Raw genomic sequence first — 19,079 nt, forward strand, 5'->3', positions numbered from 1 at the left:
CCCAGTAGACTGATAAATGACTTTCTAACATAGAGCCTATTTTTTAGGCTTTTTCATCATGAGGATTTTATTTTATTACCTGAAGCTTTTTACTCATTGATAAACTAATTTTTACATTCAATTGCGCTATTGGTCCTATTTGTGCCGGAGGTATAGCAGTTGGCTTTAGAGATGAAGATAGAAAAGTCCTTTGTGGAGGTTACATTCTAGAAGAGAGCAACTAAGCAAATTCATAAGAATATTTGATAAGTGCTGTGAAGGTACAGGAGTGGAGTGTTGGGTGGCAGAAGTTGAGAGTGAGACCATTTTAGGCAAGATGGTCAGGGAAGCCCTCCTGGGAGGTGTAAGAGTAAAGGCAGGAATGATGAGAGACCGCCATGTAAAAGTGTGCAAGAAAAGCATTACAGATGGTGAGAACAGCAAGTACAAAGGCCCTGAGGCAGGCAAGGAACAAGATTATATTAACATAAAAATTTGGATTTTATTCTTAGTGTTACGGGAATCCAGTAGATAATCTGGAGCAGAGGAATGATGTGATCATACCATACTTTAAAAGTAATTGTAGCTGCTAGTAGAGGATAGATGGTAGGGTAATAGGAGAAACAGTAGAAGGGGCTCAGCACGGAAGCTCATGGTGCCACCTGCATGTGCTTGTAATGGGGCTAGGGATAGGATGGTAGCCGTGGAGAAATGGGCCACTTGAAGATACATATTGGAGGACAGAGCCTTAGGACCTGCTAAAGGAATGGATAAAATGGCTGTTTCAAGACTAATATCCTATTGATGTTCAGACAGTTGACTTTCGAATCATTTATTTCTCCAAAGTTAGATTTCCCTAAAAATCCCCTTTGGACTAAGTAGCTAAGTGATATTTCGGAAGTAAGGGAACATACCGCTAAACAAAGTGATAAGAAAAATCTACATTTGACAATTTAGATTTGTGGTATGTCAGACTTGTTGAAACAGAAATACAACGGGCTGGGACAGTTACTTTCTGTGGAGAATGGTCCACAAAATCTCTGCAGCTGGCGAGTCATCTGGCCCAGTGGGCCCTTCCTGCCTCCTGCCTTTCATGCACTCTACCCAACCATATTGGCCTTCCTTCTTGCTACTCCAAGCCAAGCTCTTTCCTCTTTCAGTACCTTTGCATTCGCTATACTTATTCCTCGAAAGTTCTTTCATTAGTCACTTTGGGCACAGTGCCAGGGCTTCTATGCCTTTCAGGGGACTAGGAAAAGTCCAAGGGCTGGAAAAATGAATATTGTCTCAAAAAAATGATAAGAAAATTGCAAAAATAAAATTAATAAATGATAATTAGATCTTTATAAGACATAACATACATCAGCTTTATTAATTGCTAAATTTAAATATGCACAAAATTTCATGGAAATAATTTTTTGAGTTTGCTGAGAAATCACAGCCAAATGTGTATTATATTCATTACTAGTTGCCAAATAAAATTTAAAGACAAAATTATAAAATCCGCTTGAAGGTTTTTGCAACAAAAAGTACATGTTTAATGTGGGACAGGTACATTTTAATATGTTTGCTATGATGTTTGAATGGAGTTTTTAAAATTAAAAGTATCAAGGTCCTATAAAAGTCTTTAAATGGCCCTACTTGAGTATGTGCTAAACAATGAACATGGCTACACATAGTTGGAAGGATTAAGAAAAAGGTGCCTCTAAATTTTCCTGTCTCGCTTCACTTCTTCCCTCCATGCTAAACATTTCCAGTCAGGGCTACCAGGCCTTAACTACATGGCCCAGTGTGCTCCTTCTGAAAGGAAGTGCAGAGCAAGGCAACAGGAGTATGTTGAAAAGGAAAGCTGTGATTATGAATATATAAATATGTAAATGTGGATTGAGCAAGTTCACGTCAACCAAAATTGATTCTGGAGTTAATATGGATGCAATGTAAGAATAACAGGAGTAAGGAAGTTCTGGATAGTGAAAGATCTGAGATGAGTTGAAGTTATTAACAGAAACAACTAAAGCTTCTCTGTTTCTTCTCCTCTCAAGTAACAGAGACGTATTGTGGGTGAAGAGGGCCCCTGACAACTTAACTGCTCACACAGGCCCACAGGTTCCTGACCTGAGACGCGGGCGCCACAGGAGGTGAAAGGAGTTATTTTCCCCTGGGTCCTTAGATTCTCCCCTCTCTGTCCCTCAGACTTCCTTTCTCCCTTCTTCTCTCTTTGGGGGCCACAGTCCTGACTGCTTTGTGTCAACTCCTAGCTCAACTTTTACCCAGCAGAGTCTTCCTTTTTTTTAAACAGTTTACTCCAGCTGTTGAACATTTTCTAAAAATGCTGTTATGTGGGCAAATGAAGATTCTACTGAAACTTGACAGAAATCTTTGAAATAATTTCATCTTACCAACAAATTTTTATAAACTTAAAAATTAGATTTATTTATTTTTTTAGTTATTGGAATTAGCTGCTGGCATCTAGACTTCAGGAAAATTAGACTATTTCCACAGGAGACAAAGGTTGGTGACAGCTACAGATGGGCCTGTGGACTCCTAATGAAGGATGAGAGAGCCATTCTTTGTGGCTCTTGGCAGAGTCTGGTCCACCCACCTTTCCTGCAGTAGCACCCCTATCGGTGCATACAACCTCGTTAGAAAGAGAAGACAGCTCATTTGTGGTCATGGCCCCTGTGTACTAATAGCCTGAATCTCTAACTTAGGTGACAAATTACACCAAATTCTAACTCCCACAGATCAGAAGTTATCTGATCTGTTAGAGAAAACTGCTAAGTACCCAATTTTATGACCAGTTTTGTTCCCAAAGAGGCTGCTTTCTGTGAAAGCTGAATAAACAGCACTCAAGCAGCTCGACCTAAGAGCTTATCTAACTTAAGGTAAGATTCTAGTCCTGACTTGAAGAACTGTGTGCAAATTTCCAAACTGAGAAAATAGAAATAATAATGAAGAGCCTAAAGAATATAAACTATGTACTTTAAGTAGGAATGGTAAAGATAAGCAAAATAAAGCAGGCTCTTGGGACAAACGTATAAAAGAATTTGAAATAAATGCCAAATATTACATGTATTCCAAAATATCTTCTATTGCCAACTCAACAAGATAAATAAGGAACTGAGTAGCCACTTAGAAATCCATAAGGACTTTTTAAATGAAGTATTGAATAAATACATGAGAGAATAAATTATGTGCAGAAATTCCAAATTTCTTTGAAGCTGTAGATTGAAGTGAAAAAAGCTGTAATAAAATTAATTTGGTATCTGAACATTTCTTATATAGAGAATTAGTTCAGCTGAGAAACTGGTTAAGAGAATATAGTAAGAAAACCAAGGGGAAAATTAGTAAATCAGCTTATCATAGAATATGCTATGTTAAAGCCACATGTTTTACTTACTGTCTTTCCGAAATCCCACTGAGGTGATCCAGAGAAAATGCCATTCTTGGAATTTGAAACTTGAATGAGCTTCTGCAAGAAGTGGTGTTGGAAGAAAATGTGTTGATAAGAGTAGAGTGAATGAAAGTTAAGTGGTTTCCTCACCCCTGGCCCCACTGAACTCTTCTAGACTGAAGCTAGGGCTAGAGACCAGTAACAGAGGTGGTGCCATGGGTCATAGAAGGCCATAGCAACATGAAAGGGCACAGTCCCCCACACACTGAATGTCACAGAACAGAGCGTAATGCAAACCTAACATAATTACAAAGGGAAAATTGCCAGAACCATAATTCAGAGTGTGACTTTAATATTTTGCTTAAGTTCCTGATGGATCAAGCAAACCAAAAATATGTGAGGATTTAGATAAACATATGGAGGTAATTGACAAGGATGACTTAATAGACTAAGAAAAAACATGTACCCTACAGGTAAAATATATATATCCTTTCAGTGTCTATTGGACATTTGCAAAAAAAAATTAGGAACTAGGCTCAGAGGCAGTCTCAATAGATACCAGTAAAAACGACACCAGAAGCAGGGAATGTAAAGGTTACCTATTCCACCGCTTAAAATTTTAAACTTGTATTGAGGTGTGGGGGCTTCCTGAAAACAAAATATGAAAAAAAATTGGGAGCAGAGGGATATTTGCAACATATAAGACAGACTATATATGCCAATATGTGAAAAATACTTACAAATAAGTAAGAAAAAGATATATCTCAATTTAAAAAATGGGCTAAGTACATGAAAAGACTACACACACACACACACACACACACACACTACAAATAGTCAATAAACATGAATAGTGTTTTAACCTCTTTAATAATAAAAGAATTGTATAGTAAAAGACTATATGCATAGAATAGTTAAAATGAAAATATTGTCAGTGTTCAGTATTGACACGTGGTGAGAACTGGCAGCTCAGTCATTGTTAATGTTCTTAGTAAAAGTAACTTGGTACAAGCTTTTTGGGTGGCAACTTGGCAGTAAGTTTTAATTTTTAAAATTTGCTTTGACCAAGCAATTCTGCCTCGAGGAATTTATCCTAAGGAAATAATGGGACAAGCACACAAAATATACAAAGATGCATATTATAGAAGCATTGCTTATAACAGCAGAAGATGGAAACAACCTCCAAAAATTTCCATAATTGGAGATTGTCTTTATTCAATAAAACTGACAGTGCCTCACCATGTTTTTTCCATATGGAAAGATAGCAATTAAATAGCTATAAAAAGAAAATAGAGCAGGTTTATTATGATTTTATAATTTTTTTAAAAGAAAAGTGAGTGTGCATGTGTGCGTTTGTATGTGAGCATAAGAAAGTCTGAAAGTATTTACACCAAAATTTTAGCAGCAGTCATCTCTATGTAGTAGAATTGCACTTTTAAAAAAAATGCTTCTATATTGTCAGATTTTTTCCAATAAAAGTAAAATTTATATAACCCACTAAAATCATATGGTTATTTCTGTTTTGAGATATAATATTGTAGGAATAACAAATGAGTTAAAACGCCAACTTTAATCACAATATCAAGTTTTTCTGTCAACTCTAGTAAATATTCTTTAATGATTACAGGAACAATCGCCCGAAGAAGATATTAGAGAGGCTTAGATTTATTCATATGTGCTCTTGCAGATGAATCTTCTGAATGATATTAACCACAAACAGCTTTGTGTTGCTCTTCTGTTTCTCTGGAAATGAGCTCTGCACAGTGCATTCTCCCACTCACTTTGGTTATGTGTATCTGCCTTTCATATAAAAGAGGCTTTATTCTGGAGATGGAAAAGGGGCTCTGGGGAAATGCAGAAAGAGTGGTTTCTTTAAGTGAGGATAACCTCAAAACTTGTCAGTGTCCATTACAGCATTTAAGTAACTGTAGTTTTATAAAAGCTGCCATCTCCCCAAGTGAGAGACCTTGCTCATATGCCCATTTTATTTAACATTATTTAAGTGCCCTTCACAGGCATAATATTATGACATAGTGGAAACAATATCAAAGTAGGAATCAGAAGGCCTAGTTTCTAGCTTTTTAGCAACTGTGTGACCCTGGGATCAACAACTCAGCCTCTCAGATTTCTTTCTCCATAACACAATGTTAAGGTTCTCTGATGTCTTCCAAATGGTCTTGACTCAGAGATCAAATGAGATAATCCAGCTGTTGGAAAATCATGATGTCCTGCATCAACACCAGATGCTTCTGTGAGGTGTGCAAGGCTCTGAGTGCTTTAGGGATGCAGAGATGAATGAGATAAGAGCTCTCCATGTGGAGAGGCTTCCAACCTGGTCAGAAAACAGATCCTCAGCAATACACGAGACTAAGCAAGGGAGAGGGAGGCAAAGGAGCCACACTGTGGACTAAGAATAGAACACTGGAGACTCCAGTTACACTATAGTGTCATCCATCTTACCAGGGTCATCACAGAAAGCCTACTAGCCTTCTTGGAGGTGCAAATGAAAAGACACAGGAAGGTGGAAATGAAAAAGTGCTTATCCTAGTGGGAAGAGTTATCCTCATTCTTTCATTAAATCTTGTAATTAGATGCAGGAGCTTTTTTAATTGGTCGTTTATTTTTATCTTGCAAATCAACATGAATGAAACTAAACCTCATGATTCCCAAAACATTCTGTCTCCAGAATTTCTCCCCAAATGCAGATATGCACTATTCTTTTCCATGTCAATGATTATAAAACAGAAGAACTTCAGCTTTATTTTTGCCTTTATAAACATATCTTTCTTAGATATGCAAAGAGGGGCATTTTATAAATTGAAAATGACAGTCTGTGAAATTCTCTCCCCTAAAACTCCAGCTGAGTATGAACACCAGAGTATTCAGAAGGAAAAAAATAGACCTAATATTACTGGCTTTCAGCCTGTCTTAAATAAATTGTAAACAGCCAAGTGAACTTGTACTAGGAATGGTCAAGATTTTAAGGTATAGATGTCTGTGCTTCTTGTGTGTTATTTTGCTTCAGATTAAGACATCAGGATGGCTATCATACAGTACCATGAAGTGTGGCAGGTGTAACCTCTAAGTTACAACAAAAACAAGAAAAGGCTGACCACGGCATAAACAAAAGTGAAAAGGCTTATTTATCGTTTGTAGCAAGCAGTCCTAGGATATGTGGTCCACCGCTGGTAAACAGCTTAACAAGGCTCTCAGGGACCCAGGCTCTCTCCATCTCTCTCCTCTGCCATCTCAGTTAGGAGACCTCCATCTGCATGCTTGTTCCATTATTGTCACAAGATGCCTGCTGCTCCATAGGGAAGAAGGCAGTAAGAGCAACAGGTAAAGGAGCATGCCAGCCAAGTCCATCTGTATCTTTTAAAAGGCTTGTATTAAAGCTGAGTGAGGAAATCCACCTAGTATCTTTCACTTATGTCTCATTGGTGAGAACTCATTGGTAGACACAGACCAATCCCTACACCAATCCCTAGAAGGTGAATGGGAGAAAAGAGACTGTGAATGGCAGCTGGATCCGCCTACCCAACAATATCTGCCACAACTGCCCATTGAGATATTCATGCTAAGTAAAATTTTGTCACTATATAACTGTTCTCATTTCGCCTCTTGTCCTTTTATGTAATTCTTATCTTGTTTCTTTTTTAGTGTCTTGTCACCTTTAAAAGCTCAGGATAGCTCATAGAGCACACACTTCTCGGGTTTGAATGCTTCCTCTCTTCAACCAAGTTCATGGTTAATTTGTAACCATGCAATAGTTAGGTACAGGCAATATTTATAAAATACAGCATTGCCCTAGCTGGGTGGCTCAGGTGGTTGGGCCAACATCCCGGACTTACACCAAAAGGTTGTGGGTTGGATTCCCTGTCAGGGCACATATCTAGGTTGCAGGTTTTATCCCTAGTCAGGACGCTCATGGGAGGCAACCAATTGATGTTTATTTCACATTGATATTTCTCTCCCTCTCTTTATCTCTCCCCCTTCCTCTCTCAAAACAGGGTGAGAATTTAAAAATAATAATGGCCCTAGCCAGTTTGGCTCAGTAGTTAGAGTGTCAGCCCGAGGACTGAAGGGTGCTGGGTTCAATTCAGGCCAAAGGCACTTACCTGTTTGCAGGCTCTCCCTGGTCATTCGGAACACGTGTGGGAGGCAGCCAGTCAATGTTTCTCTCTCCCTCTCCCTCCCACTCTCTAAAAGGCAATGGAAAAAATATCTTTGGTTGTGGATAAAATAATAATAATAATAATAAAATAAAACATAGCATTTCTTTCTGTCTCTTTGTAGAATTTAGAGACCACTAAACCATCTCAGCAGGGAGGAATTTATAAGGAGCTTCTTGTGAAAATAATTATTTTTTAAACAAATCAAATGAAGCCTCGTTGGCTATTTCTAATTACCTTTCTCAAAAAGGGTACGGGTAGAATATTTAACTCTTGAAGCAAAAAGTAGCATTTATTTCTAATGGGAGAAGCACTCGGGATTTTTTGCCTACTTGAAAGTATATATATGAATTTGTGCCTATACAGCTTAATAGTATTTTTGTTCTATGTTGATTTATTTTGTAATACTGCTAAAAATTGCACATGGATCCATATTAACTACAGTGAAAATGTGTCCCACCACCAAACACAGCCACTGAAAACATTGTGATGAATTTTCTTTATGCATAATTTTTTGGATTTTTTAAACTTAATTTATCATATGCATATTAATTTGATTAATTACCTTTATAAATTTCTGAAATATATATAATCTGTCAAGTGGCAATACAAGTTTACTTAAGCATTCCATTTTCCCTATAGTTTGACATTGAAATGGTTACCAATTACTATGATTAGTAAATCAGCAATATTCATCATATTTTATAAAATTGACTTTGAATTTAGAATTATTTTGTAGGATAGATTCCAAGAAGTGAGATTACTGAGTTTGTATTCATGAGCAATATGTGAGTGAGTTGACTACCCATTTTCAAATACATTTGACAACTCTAGGTATTATGCTAAGGAAATGAGCCAATCAGAGAAAGACAAATACCATGTGATCCTAGTTATATGTGAAATCTAAAGAACAAAATAAACTGACGAACAAAACAGAACCAGAAGCATGGATACATGGAACAGACTGATAGATGTCAGAGAGGAGGGGAATGGAGGGAACTGAATGAAAGAAGGTGAAGAGATTAGCCAAATAACATATATACATAACACATAGACACAGACAACAGTGTGGTGATGGCCAGAGGGAAGGGAGTGTGAGGCTGGGTGGAGATGGGCAAAGGGGAGGAAATGGAGGACATCTGTAATATAGTCAAGAATAAAAATAAAGTAAAAAATAACTTTTAAAATATATATATTGCATCTTTGGTAGGTATTGTTTTATTTTTTTTTTAATATTTTTTATTTTTTAGAGAGAGAGAAAGGGAGAGGGAAAGAGAGAGAGAAACATCAGTGTGAGTGGAACATCAATCAGCTGCCTCCGGAAGGCCCCCTATCGTTGATCAAGCCTGAAGCCGGGGCATGTGCCCTGACTAGAAGTTGAACCAGCAACCTTTCATTGTACAGGACAATGCCCAACTAACTGAGCCAGACTGGACAGGGCAGTAGATTGTTTTAAATTGCATTTATTAGATTAACTGAAATCAATTCTAGAATTTACAAGATTTAAGTAAGTAAAATGAAACTATTTTGGTGTATGCTGTGAAGTGAAGAGCTTAATTTTTCCCCTAATACATTGCTGTTTTTAATTTTCTGATTGCCATCTCTGTCTTTCAGTTTTGCAGGAGATTCTAAACTTGCCTCAAGTATGCGCTACGTGGAAACCCAATCAATGCAGATAGGAGCATCCTATATGATTCAGTTCAGTTTGGTGATGGGCTGCGGCCAGAAATACACTCCACACATGGACAACCAGGTGAAACTGGAGTATTCAACCAACCACGGCCTTACCTGGCACCTCGTCCAAGAAGTAAGTCTATTTTCTCTAACACTTGTGATAGGTATAGCCTCTTCCTTTTTGCACAGGAAAGCAAAGAATTGCAATTATGAAAATTTAGGTTTGGTTGGAAAGGAGCACTGTTGCTTATAACAGAATTGACATAAAGTCAGCAGCAAATTATAAGGATGCCCCATTCTTCACTGTCAGATACTAAAGGGTAATAGAAAATGAAAATGAAATGGGAATAACTTCAGGACTGGGTACTCTAGCATGGTGTTTTGAATATTATTGTCTCTAACCCTCTTCCTCTGTAAACATGCCTTTTCTTTCCCTATAGCATGTCTTCATTTGTCCTATCTCTTTACTTGTAGGTAGACCTTATTAAGAATATTGTATCTCTTGCCTTAAAATAAAAGAAATAGACAGATTCAGTTTCTTAGAATAAAATGTACTTCTTTATATGTTTTTCTGACATTACAATAAATGCATAAATATCAGTGAATAGAAAATTTTACCAAATCCCAGTGTTTTGATACCAAGTCAGCAATGGATCCTAATCCATTTCTATTTTTCACCTGAGATTTGGAAGACATCTAATTCCACTGTGGCATCTTGTTTCAATTATTGCCCAAATATTTTAGTTTCACAAAAGGAAAAATCATGGATTGCATCCATATTGCACATAGTTAATATTATGACATTAGATTTCTCTACGGTCTTTTTTACTTAAGGGGAGTAAGTCAGCATATTGCCTCATACTCTGAGCATGTATGTGAAGTTTGAGAAAATAGAAGCTGTCTAATTTTTGCCTTGCTTTCTTTTAGGAATGCCTTCCAAGTATGCCAAGCTGTCAGGAATTTACATCAGCAAGTATCTACCATGCCAGTGAGTTCACACAGTGGAGAAGAGTCATAGTGCTGCTTCCCCAGAAAACCTGGTGAGAGACAACATTTTTAGACATGGCTGTCACATTAACCTTTACTGTCTCTGTTAGCATGACTTGAATATGAAGAAAAGTTAAGCACAATGGCAAGATGCATTTATATTTTTTGTCATAAAAAGACTCAGATCTTTCTTTTATACTGAGGTAATTTGAAAAATAGAGCTCATGAAAATTTGGTTTTTGAACTGTCCTAGCTTTTTCTGACTTCCCTTTTATACCAACTTTTCTTTTTATGGGAGAACTGAATGAGCCTGTTCCTTTGGGTTTGACATAAGAATCTAAAAACTCCTATGTCAAGATAGTTTGGATTGCAAGGCTGTTTTCATGTTGTAAAGCCCTACTTTTTATTTCAAAAGCTTAGCGTACTTTTTTCCCCTCTATTCACATTCTTTCAGTAACAATACAAATCATCTCCCAGGAAGCAGAAGCCTAAGTAACTAGGGAGAAAGTTAAACATTGATGATGTGAAAGAGAAAAGCACATTTTTTCCATAAATGTTAGATGGTTTCATTTTAGATCCCTCTGAACACTGTATGAAGAATAGATGGTAGGAGAAATAGTGAAGACAGGGAGACCGGTTAGAAGGATTCATGCATTTGGTGTTTAGTTGGCTTGGACTGATTATAGCAGACATGGAGAGAGCCATCATTTGTGAAATATGTATTAATTAAAAAGGGCTTGCTGATGAGTTTGACTGGGGCTATGGTAGAAAGGGAAGAATCAAAAACAATGTCTAATTCTGGACCTGGGAAAAATGTTAAATGGTAGTACCACTGACTGAAATGAGAAAGACTGGAAAAGGAATAGATTTGGAGTAGAAAACTAAGAGTTCTATTTTTGATGGGTGAAAAAAGGTGAAGGGGAATATAGTCAATAATAGCATAATAACTTTGCATGGTGTCATGTTTACTAGATTTATTGTGATGATCACATTGTAAGATATATAAATATCAAATCACTGTGTTGTACAACACCTGAAGCTAATATAACATTAGATGCCAACTATACTTTAACTTAAAAAAAAAAAAAGTTTTATTTTTGTGATGTTAAGTTTGAGATACTTATCTATCCAAGCAGAACTGTCAAGAAGCCAATTGGATTTATGAATCTGGAGCTCAGAAAAGAGGTTTAGGCTGAAGAGTTAAACACTATGAGTCCTATTTAAAGCCTTGGGACAAGATGACCTTGCCCAAGGAAGAGCTTTGGACTAGAAATTAGAAGGCCTGAGTTCTCAGTATGTCTCTGCCAATGGTCAATTGACCACATGATTTTAACTGTTCACAACCCCTTCAAGCTTGATTCCTTATGAGTATAATGAAGATGTTTCATTAGTTGATCTTAAAGGTCCCTCACAGTTCTGGAACTCTAGGATTCTGTGATTTGTGTAATAGAAAAAGCATAAAAGAGACAGAAATTATATTTTTCTATGGTACCTGCCTTCCAAGAGCCCTTTTGCAAAGAAGAAATTACTAAATAAACTGTTCTTAGATTATTTTATATAAAAGTTAGGCTCTATACACAAAAAATTGATTGGATAATAACCTAGAATTATTATCTCCTTTAGTTGAAGATTGAATTACTGCATTATATAAGAATACCTTCATGATGATTTTTAAAGATTCATGATTATGTCAGTGGGATACTTGAAATTTGATTTCCATGGATTTTTTTATATACAAATGTGAGCCATTTTCTAGATACTCTATTCATGCTTTGCATAACAAGCTGCTACTGAGAAAGTAGCATCTCTAACATCCTACTTTTTTATGTCTACTGGGAATATAATCAAGACGTATTTCATTTCAATGATATTCCAAGTACATCTATCAAGATACAAAAACAACACATCAAATAACTGAAATACTGGGCAAACTTGGTACAAAGCTACTGATGTTTCATTATTATTATTATTTCACCATTATTTTAATAACACTGATTTTTATTCATTGATGTGGGGTACAATTTCAAAATTATAATGGTAAGATAATATTGATAGTGCATTTTAAAGATGTCTTTTCATCCCCAGAAATATTATAAACTATTTTTCTTTTTAAATTAAATGTGCTGGGGTAACATTGGTTAATAAAGTTATATTGATTCCCAGTGTACAGTTCTATAATACATCATCTGTATATCTCTCTCTCCCTCACCTTTCCTCTCTCTGAAACCAATAAAGATATTTAAAAATGCCATTTGGGGCCTGACCATTGTGCCTCAGTAGGTTGGAGCATCATCCCATGCACCAAAGGGGCACAGGTTTGATTCCTGGTCAGAGTACATACCCAAGTTGTGGGTTTGATCCCAGTCAGTGTACGTGCAGGAGGCAACCAGTGGATGTTTCTCTCTCACATCAATGTTTCTCTCTTTATCTCTTCCTCTCCCTTCTTCTCTCTCTAAAATCAATAAAAACCTATCCTCAGGTGAGGATTTTTTTTTTAATGCCATTTAGACTTTCATGGGGATTACATTAAATCTGTATATTGCCTTGGGTCATATGCCCATGTTAACTGTTGATTCTTCCAATCCATGAACACAAAATATCTTTTCATTTCTTAGTGTTCTCTTCAATTTCTTTTAATAATATCTTGTAGTTTTCAGTGTATAAGACCTTCACATCCTTTGTTAAGTTTATTCCTAGGTATTTTATTCTTTTTGTTTCAATTTCAAAAGGAATTGGGGGTTTTTATTTCTTTTCTGAAATTTCACTGTTAGTATATAGGAACACAATGGATTTGTGTACATTAATTTTGTTTCCTGCGACTTTGCTGTATTTGTTTATTGTTTCTAATAGTTGTGTGTGTGTGTGTGTGTGTGTGTGTGTGTGTGTGTGTGTGTGTGTGTAGTCTTAAAGGTTTTCTATATAAAGAATCATGTCATTTGCAAAAAGTGACTACTTTTTTTCTTTCCAATTTGGATGCCTGTTATTTCTTTCTCTTGTCTGATTGCTCTGCCTAGGACTTTCATACTGTGTTGAATAAGAGTGGTGAGAGTGGGCATCCTTGTCTTGTTTCTGATCTTAGAGGAAAAGCTTTCAGTTTTTCATCATTGAGTATGATATTAGCTGAAGGTTTGTCATGTACGGCGTTTATTATGCTGAGGTACTTTCCTTCTGTACCTATTTTATTGAGTGTTTTAATCATAAATGGATATTGTATCTTAACAAATGCTTTTTCTGCATCTGTTTATAAGATCATATGATTTTCATCCTCATTTTGTTAATATGGTGTGTCACATTGATCAATTTCCACATATTCAACCCTCTTTGTGCCCCTGGAATGAACCCCACCTGATCCTGATGCCTTGTCTTTTTAATGTATTATTGTATTGGATTTGCTAGTGTTTTGTTTAGGATTTTTGCATCTGTATTCATCAGAAATATTGGTGGGTATTTTTCTTTGTTTGTGTTATCCTTGCCAGGTTTTGGTATCAAGGTAATGTTGACCTCATAAAATGCATTAGGAAGTACTGCCTTTTCTTCAGTTTTTTGGAAGCGTTTGAGAAGGATAGGTATTAAATATTCTTTGAATGTTTGGTAGAATTTACTAGTGAAGCCATCTGGTCCTGGACTTTTACTTTTTTGGGAGGTTTTTGATAATTGTTTCATTTTCCTCACTATTGATCAGTCTATTTAGATTTTTCAGTTCTTCATGATTTAGTCTAGGAAGGTTATATATTTGTAGGAACATATCCATTTCTTCTAGGTTATTGAATTTAGTGTCATATAGTCTTTCATAGTATTCTAGTATGATCCTTTGTATATCTCTGATGTCTGTGGTGACTTCTCTTTCATTTCTGATTTTGTTTATATGAGTCTCTTCTCTTTTTTCCTTAGTGAGTTTAGTCAGAGGTTTGCCAGTTTTATTAATCTTTTCAAAGAATCAATTCTTTGTTGCAATAATTTTTGTATTATTTTTTTATTCTCTATTTTATTTAATTGTTCTCTAATTTTTTTATTTCCTTCCTTCTGCTGACTTTGGACTGCATTCATTTTCTTTTTCTCATTCTTAAAGATGTAATGTTACATTCTTTATTTGGGATTTTTATCATGTCTTGAGATAAGCATATGTCATATCGTCATTCTCATTTCTTTCTATGTATCTTTTGATCTCTCCTTTTGACTCAGTTGTTTTTTAGTAGCATGTTGTTTAATTTCCACATATTTGTGTTTTTTCCTGGAAAAGTCTTTATTTCTCTTTCATATGTAAAGGATAACTTTGCTGGGTATATTATTCTTGGCTGGTAATTTCTCTCTTTCAACAATTTGAATATTTGATTCTATTCTCTTTTAACTTGTAGAGTTTCTGCTGAAAAATCAATAATAATCCAATGGGATTTCTTTTATATGTTATCATCTTTTTCCTGGCTGTCTTGAGAATTCTTTCTTTGTTGTTAATTTTTGAGAATTTTAATACAATGTGTTTTGGAGAAGGCCTTTTTGGATTGAGATAATTAGGTGTTCTGTTTGCTTCTTGGATTCAAGGATCCAGCTCTTTCCATATATTTGAGAAGTTCTCATTACAATTTGTTTGAATAGACTGTTTCATTCTCTCTCCCTTCTCCTTTGGGCATACCCATTATTCTGATATTGCTCCCTATTATGGAGTCAGGTAGTTCTTTAGATAGAGTTATTTTTTTTAATCTCAAATATCTCTCTTCTTCCATCTACATCATTTCCAGATTTCTATCTTCAATATCACTAATTCTTTCCTCCATCTGGTCGGCTGTACTTCCTAAACTCACTAGTTCATTCTTCATCTCTATTGAGATCTTTAGCTCCAGAATTTCTATTTGTTATGAAGATTTCAATCTCATTGGTAAAGTAATCCTTTCGTTCATTGATTTTATTTCGGAGTTCATTAAATTGCCTGTGTTTTCTTGTATCTTGTTGAGTTTTTTCAGAACTACAATTTTAAATTCTCTATCATTAAATCACAGATTTCCATGTCTTCAAATTTATTTTCTGGAAACTTTTTATTTTCTTTCTGAGCTGCCTTGTTACCTTGGTTATTCATGGTATTTGATGGATTTTTTTTTTATTTTTTTTTTTGTCTGACTGGGCATCTATGGGAATTATATATGCTTTTTTTGTAAGAGTAGCACGTTCTCTGTTTAGTAGATTGATAAGAAGTCTTTCTTTTGTTTACCAGAAGATGGCACTGAAGCACAAGTTTTTAGTTTCTCTTGCACTGTTTTGGGATCTCTGCCTGGCAGTGGAAAATGTCCTGTGTTCCCTGGGGAGGTGGGTATCTCCTCTGTGACCAGGTCCCCACAGTCTCAGGGCACCACCCTCATGGGGGAATGTGGGGGGTGACGGGGGTTCCGATCTACTGTCCCCTGCAACCAGAAGCTGCTAGCAGTGCAGCTCTGATAGGTTGGGGTGACGTGAGCTGTATGAGGCCAGCTGTTGCATTTGTGGTTTTGTTCTCCTCCCAGTAATTTCAACTGCCAGACCTTAGCTGTCTCACCTGTACCTCCACCTATCACTGGGATTAGCCACAGTGTGTGCCTGCTGCTCAGGGAAAAAATGTTTCTGCCTCTCCAGTTCTCAGGGCTGCAGATAGTTTGCTCTGTAGCCCAACACTCACTGCTACAGCTCTTTCTGGGGCCTGCTGCTAGCTTTGGGAGTATGAGGGGAGGGGAGCTCTGGGAGGGTGAAGGAAGGCAGCAGGCTCTACAGTTTTGATTTTCTGCCTGGCAGTAGTGGCCACCAAGACAACCTTGAGGCACCTCTGTATTCTCCTGGGTTTGGCCGCAGCGTGTACCCATCACTCAGGCAGGAACACTCACTGTATCTCTCTGCTCCTCAGGCTGCAGGGAGTACAGGTCACAACCTGATTCGTCCCCTCTTTCGAGACCCACGGTGAGCTCCTAGGTATCCTGTCTTCTCCCTTCCCACCTCCCCTGGTTGCTCTGATTTGCTCACCTTCAGGTGTTTCAGTGCACAGGATCTCTCAGCAGTGTCCGTGTATCAAACAGGAACCTTTTATTGAATTATAGCTGATCATCTTGTTGCAACTTCAAGGGGAGAGACCAGAGGAACCTCTCACACCACCATTCTTTTGATGTCACTCCAGAAACTATTATTCTTAATTAATGTAGTTTAAGCTATTTCCCCTCCACCCCCGATAAAACAACAGCTTTGCAGCCCTGGCCAGTGTGGTTCAGTTGGTTGAGTGTCATCCCATGCACCGAAATGTGGCAAGTTCAATTCCCAGTCAGGGAACATATCCAGGTTGCAGGTTCCATCCCCATCAGTGCATGCCTATCATATTTCTCTCCCACATCGATGTTTCTCTCTCTCTCTCCTTTCCCTCCTCTCTCTCTCCCCCCTTTCTCTCTCTAAAATCAATTTTAAATTTTTAAAAAATTTTAAAACCCTTTGCTGAGTATTTTACACTCAGATTGTATATTGCATTGTTATTTCTTAGCTTAAAAGATAAACCACTGAGTTGAAAGTTTTAGTATAGTAGTCAAAAAAGATCGATTCTCATCAATGTTTATTAGACATTTGTGAGGAAATATATTAATTGACCCTTAAACTGTTTTGTTCCAACACAGTGCCTGCCACCAACATTCATTAAATGTTGGAAAATTAAATAGAATTTTAATTCAATATGCCTAAATGAATTAAAGAGATGTTTTATTGCAAGTTATCTCTTTTTGCAAACAGAAAATAAATGTACTAGATTATTCCTCCAACCATTTGCCTTAAAGTACATGTAAGTAAATAATTGAATTCTACTTTTCCAAATTTTTTTCAAATCTCTGGGTAAAGAAAGTCAAAATATTTTTGAAAACAAACAACCCTATAGGATATTTAATATTTCTACTAAATAATACTTAAACTACACATTATTGCTATATTTCACAAAAATGTTCAACTGGTTATTATCATTGTTTTTGGATCTATAATGCTTAAAAGATCTGCTATAAGTACATGTATTCTCCTTGGCATCCTTGATGATTTTACTTATTATATTCGTTTCAAACTTCCTCAGATAGCACGTCTCTCAAGTTTTGGGAAAAGGTAGTATAGTTTAGTTTAAGCAGTAATCCTTTTGGCAAATCTTCGTTCCACTGTTTTGATTCAAGCATATGCAGCCATAAATTGAATGCATACAAGCAAATGTGGTCCCTGCGTTATCACAGATCTGTTAACTTCAGAAAATGTTCTAAATAGACAACTCAGAGTGGAAATATTTAATATGTATATACCGGCTCAGAGACATTTTATTGTATATGAACTGAGCATTTGTTACCCAATGAAAATTAATTTTGTTTTTATAAGAGACATTTACATAAGAACAGGGCTTAATGAGACAGAAACAGCTGTCATTTGCTGACTTCATAAACAAATCAACACCTAATGTCTGAATGAGTTTCAGAATAATTGGATAAATGTAATTACAGTAACTCTGAAGGTGGAAAATACGATATTTAGTCAACCCTCATTTACCTTGATTCCTCAGGTTACCTAACTATCAAGAGATGACTCAGTGTTATTTTATTTCAGTCCAGAAATTTATATGGGGGAAAATCAAATAAGGAAAGACTGTCAAGTTTTGTTGCTTTAGGGAATCCGTAGAGTTTGAATTTTAAATGAAAGTCAACTTCATTTCATAATCCACACAGCAGTAGTTCCACCTTCAAACTCAATCAAAAATGCTTAAGATTTTTCTCCTAAGAAGAGAGAGAGACAGAAAGAGAGGGGTGGCAAATTAAATATTTGTACTGAGGGCAATATTTATCAGTAATGCAGCTGCAAATCAGTGACATCACTTCTTGTGTTCTCACATGTGACCAACTGGAGATTGCTCACATGACTAATTTTTTCTCACTAAATATGAAGCCAATATTTTACCTCTTTTGCTTCCTTTTCTGTTAACATCAGCATTTTAAACTGTGGGTTGTAATTTTAAATGGAATAATCCACCTTAAGCTTATATATTTTAAGAAAATATTATCTTTTTTTCAAGAGTTTATAAGACACATGTAAGGATCAGTTTACTCAGAAAAAGAATTTAGCATGTGTCTCTGTGTGACTATTTAGAAGAATAAATAAACCGGGAAATCTACATCAGGGTTCTGAAACCCTCCAAACCCATTTAATGTTTCAAATATCAAAACTTCAAAATAATGTATGCCATGGGTTTCATGTAAGCATGTGACTATAAAGAAAATAAACTTGGTTAACAAACCACCAAAGTAATCATTAGATTTGTGAGCTGGAAGGGATCTTAGAAATCAGTTTGCCCAATTTCTTTATTTGAGAGGTGAGGAATGAGAAGCCCCTGAAGGCTCAAATTTCTCACTAAAGGTCACACAGATGATAAATTGCAAAGCCAAGGTCCTGGGGGTCAGGTCCTCTAACTCATAGAACATTCTTCATTTCATTGCCTACAGAAGTCAGAAACAGGCTGCCCTTTCTTGGCCTGTCACTGAACTCATTCACTCATTTTTTTAGCAGACATTTTTTGTACACCTATTTTTTTCTGTTCCTGTGCAAACTATTGAGACAAAAGATATCTCTGTCCCCAGAAGAGCTCACAGTCTAGTCACCTGTGGTCCTAGACTTGACTCAGATTATAATGAATCTTAAAAGAATATAGTTATCTCTCCTTTTCATGACACTGGAGTACGAGTCTGAATTTACTTCTTTTCTGCAGGGCTCTATGTTTTAAGACAATGTACCTATTTTATAGTATATTTTTCTAAAAACCATTTCTTAATGGGACTGAAAATTGCGATGGTTGTTAGGTTACAAATGTAAACTCTTTCCATTGAGGAGCTGAATCTGCCTCATTGTATGTACCA

At 36.3% G+C, this 19,079-nt stretch overlaps 1 protein-coding gene across 2 annotated transcripts in view; it reads left to right on the forward strand.

Moving 5' to 3' along the window:
* RELN (reelin) overlaps positions 1–19,079 on the forward strand; it is a 484,957-nt gene that overhangs the window by 341,140 nt on the left and 124,738 nt on the right. For both annotated transcript variants that reach the window (XM_081147442.1, XM_081147441.1), the window contains exons 21-22: positions 9,160–9,352; positions 10,147–10,259. In XM_081147442.1, the coding sequence (XP_081003568.1) occupies positions 9,160–9,352; positions 10,147–10,259 (306 nt within the window). The remainder of the gene's footprint in view (positions 1–9,159; positions 9,353–10,146; positions 10,260–19,079) is intronic.

Source organism: Miniopterus schreibersii, assembly GCF_964146895.1.
Source record: "Miniopterus schreibersii genome assembly, chromosome: 9".
In the NCBI taxonomy this organism is placed as follows: domain Eukaryota; kingdom Metazoa; phylum Chordata; class Mammalia; order Chiroptera; family Miniopteridae; genus Miniopterus; species Miniopterus schreibersii.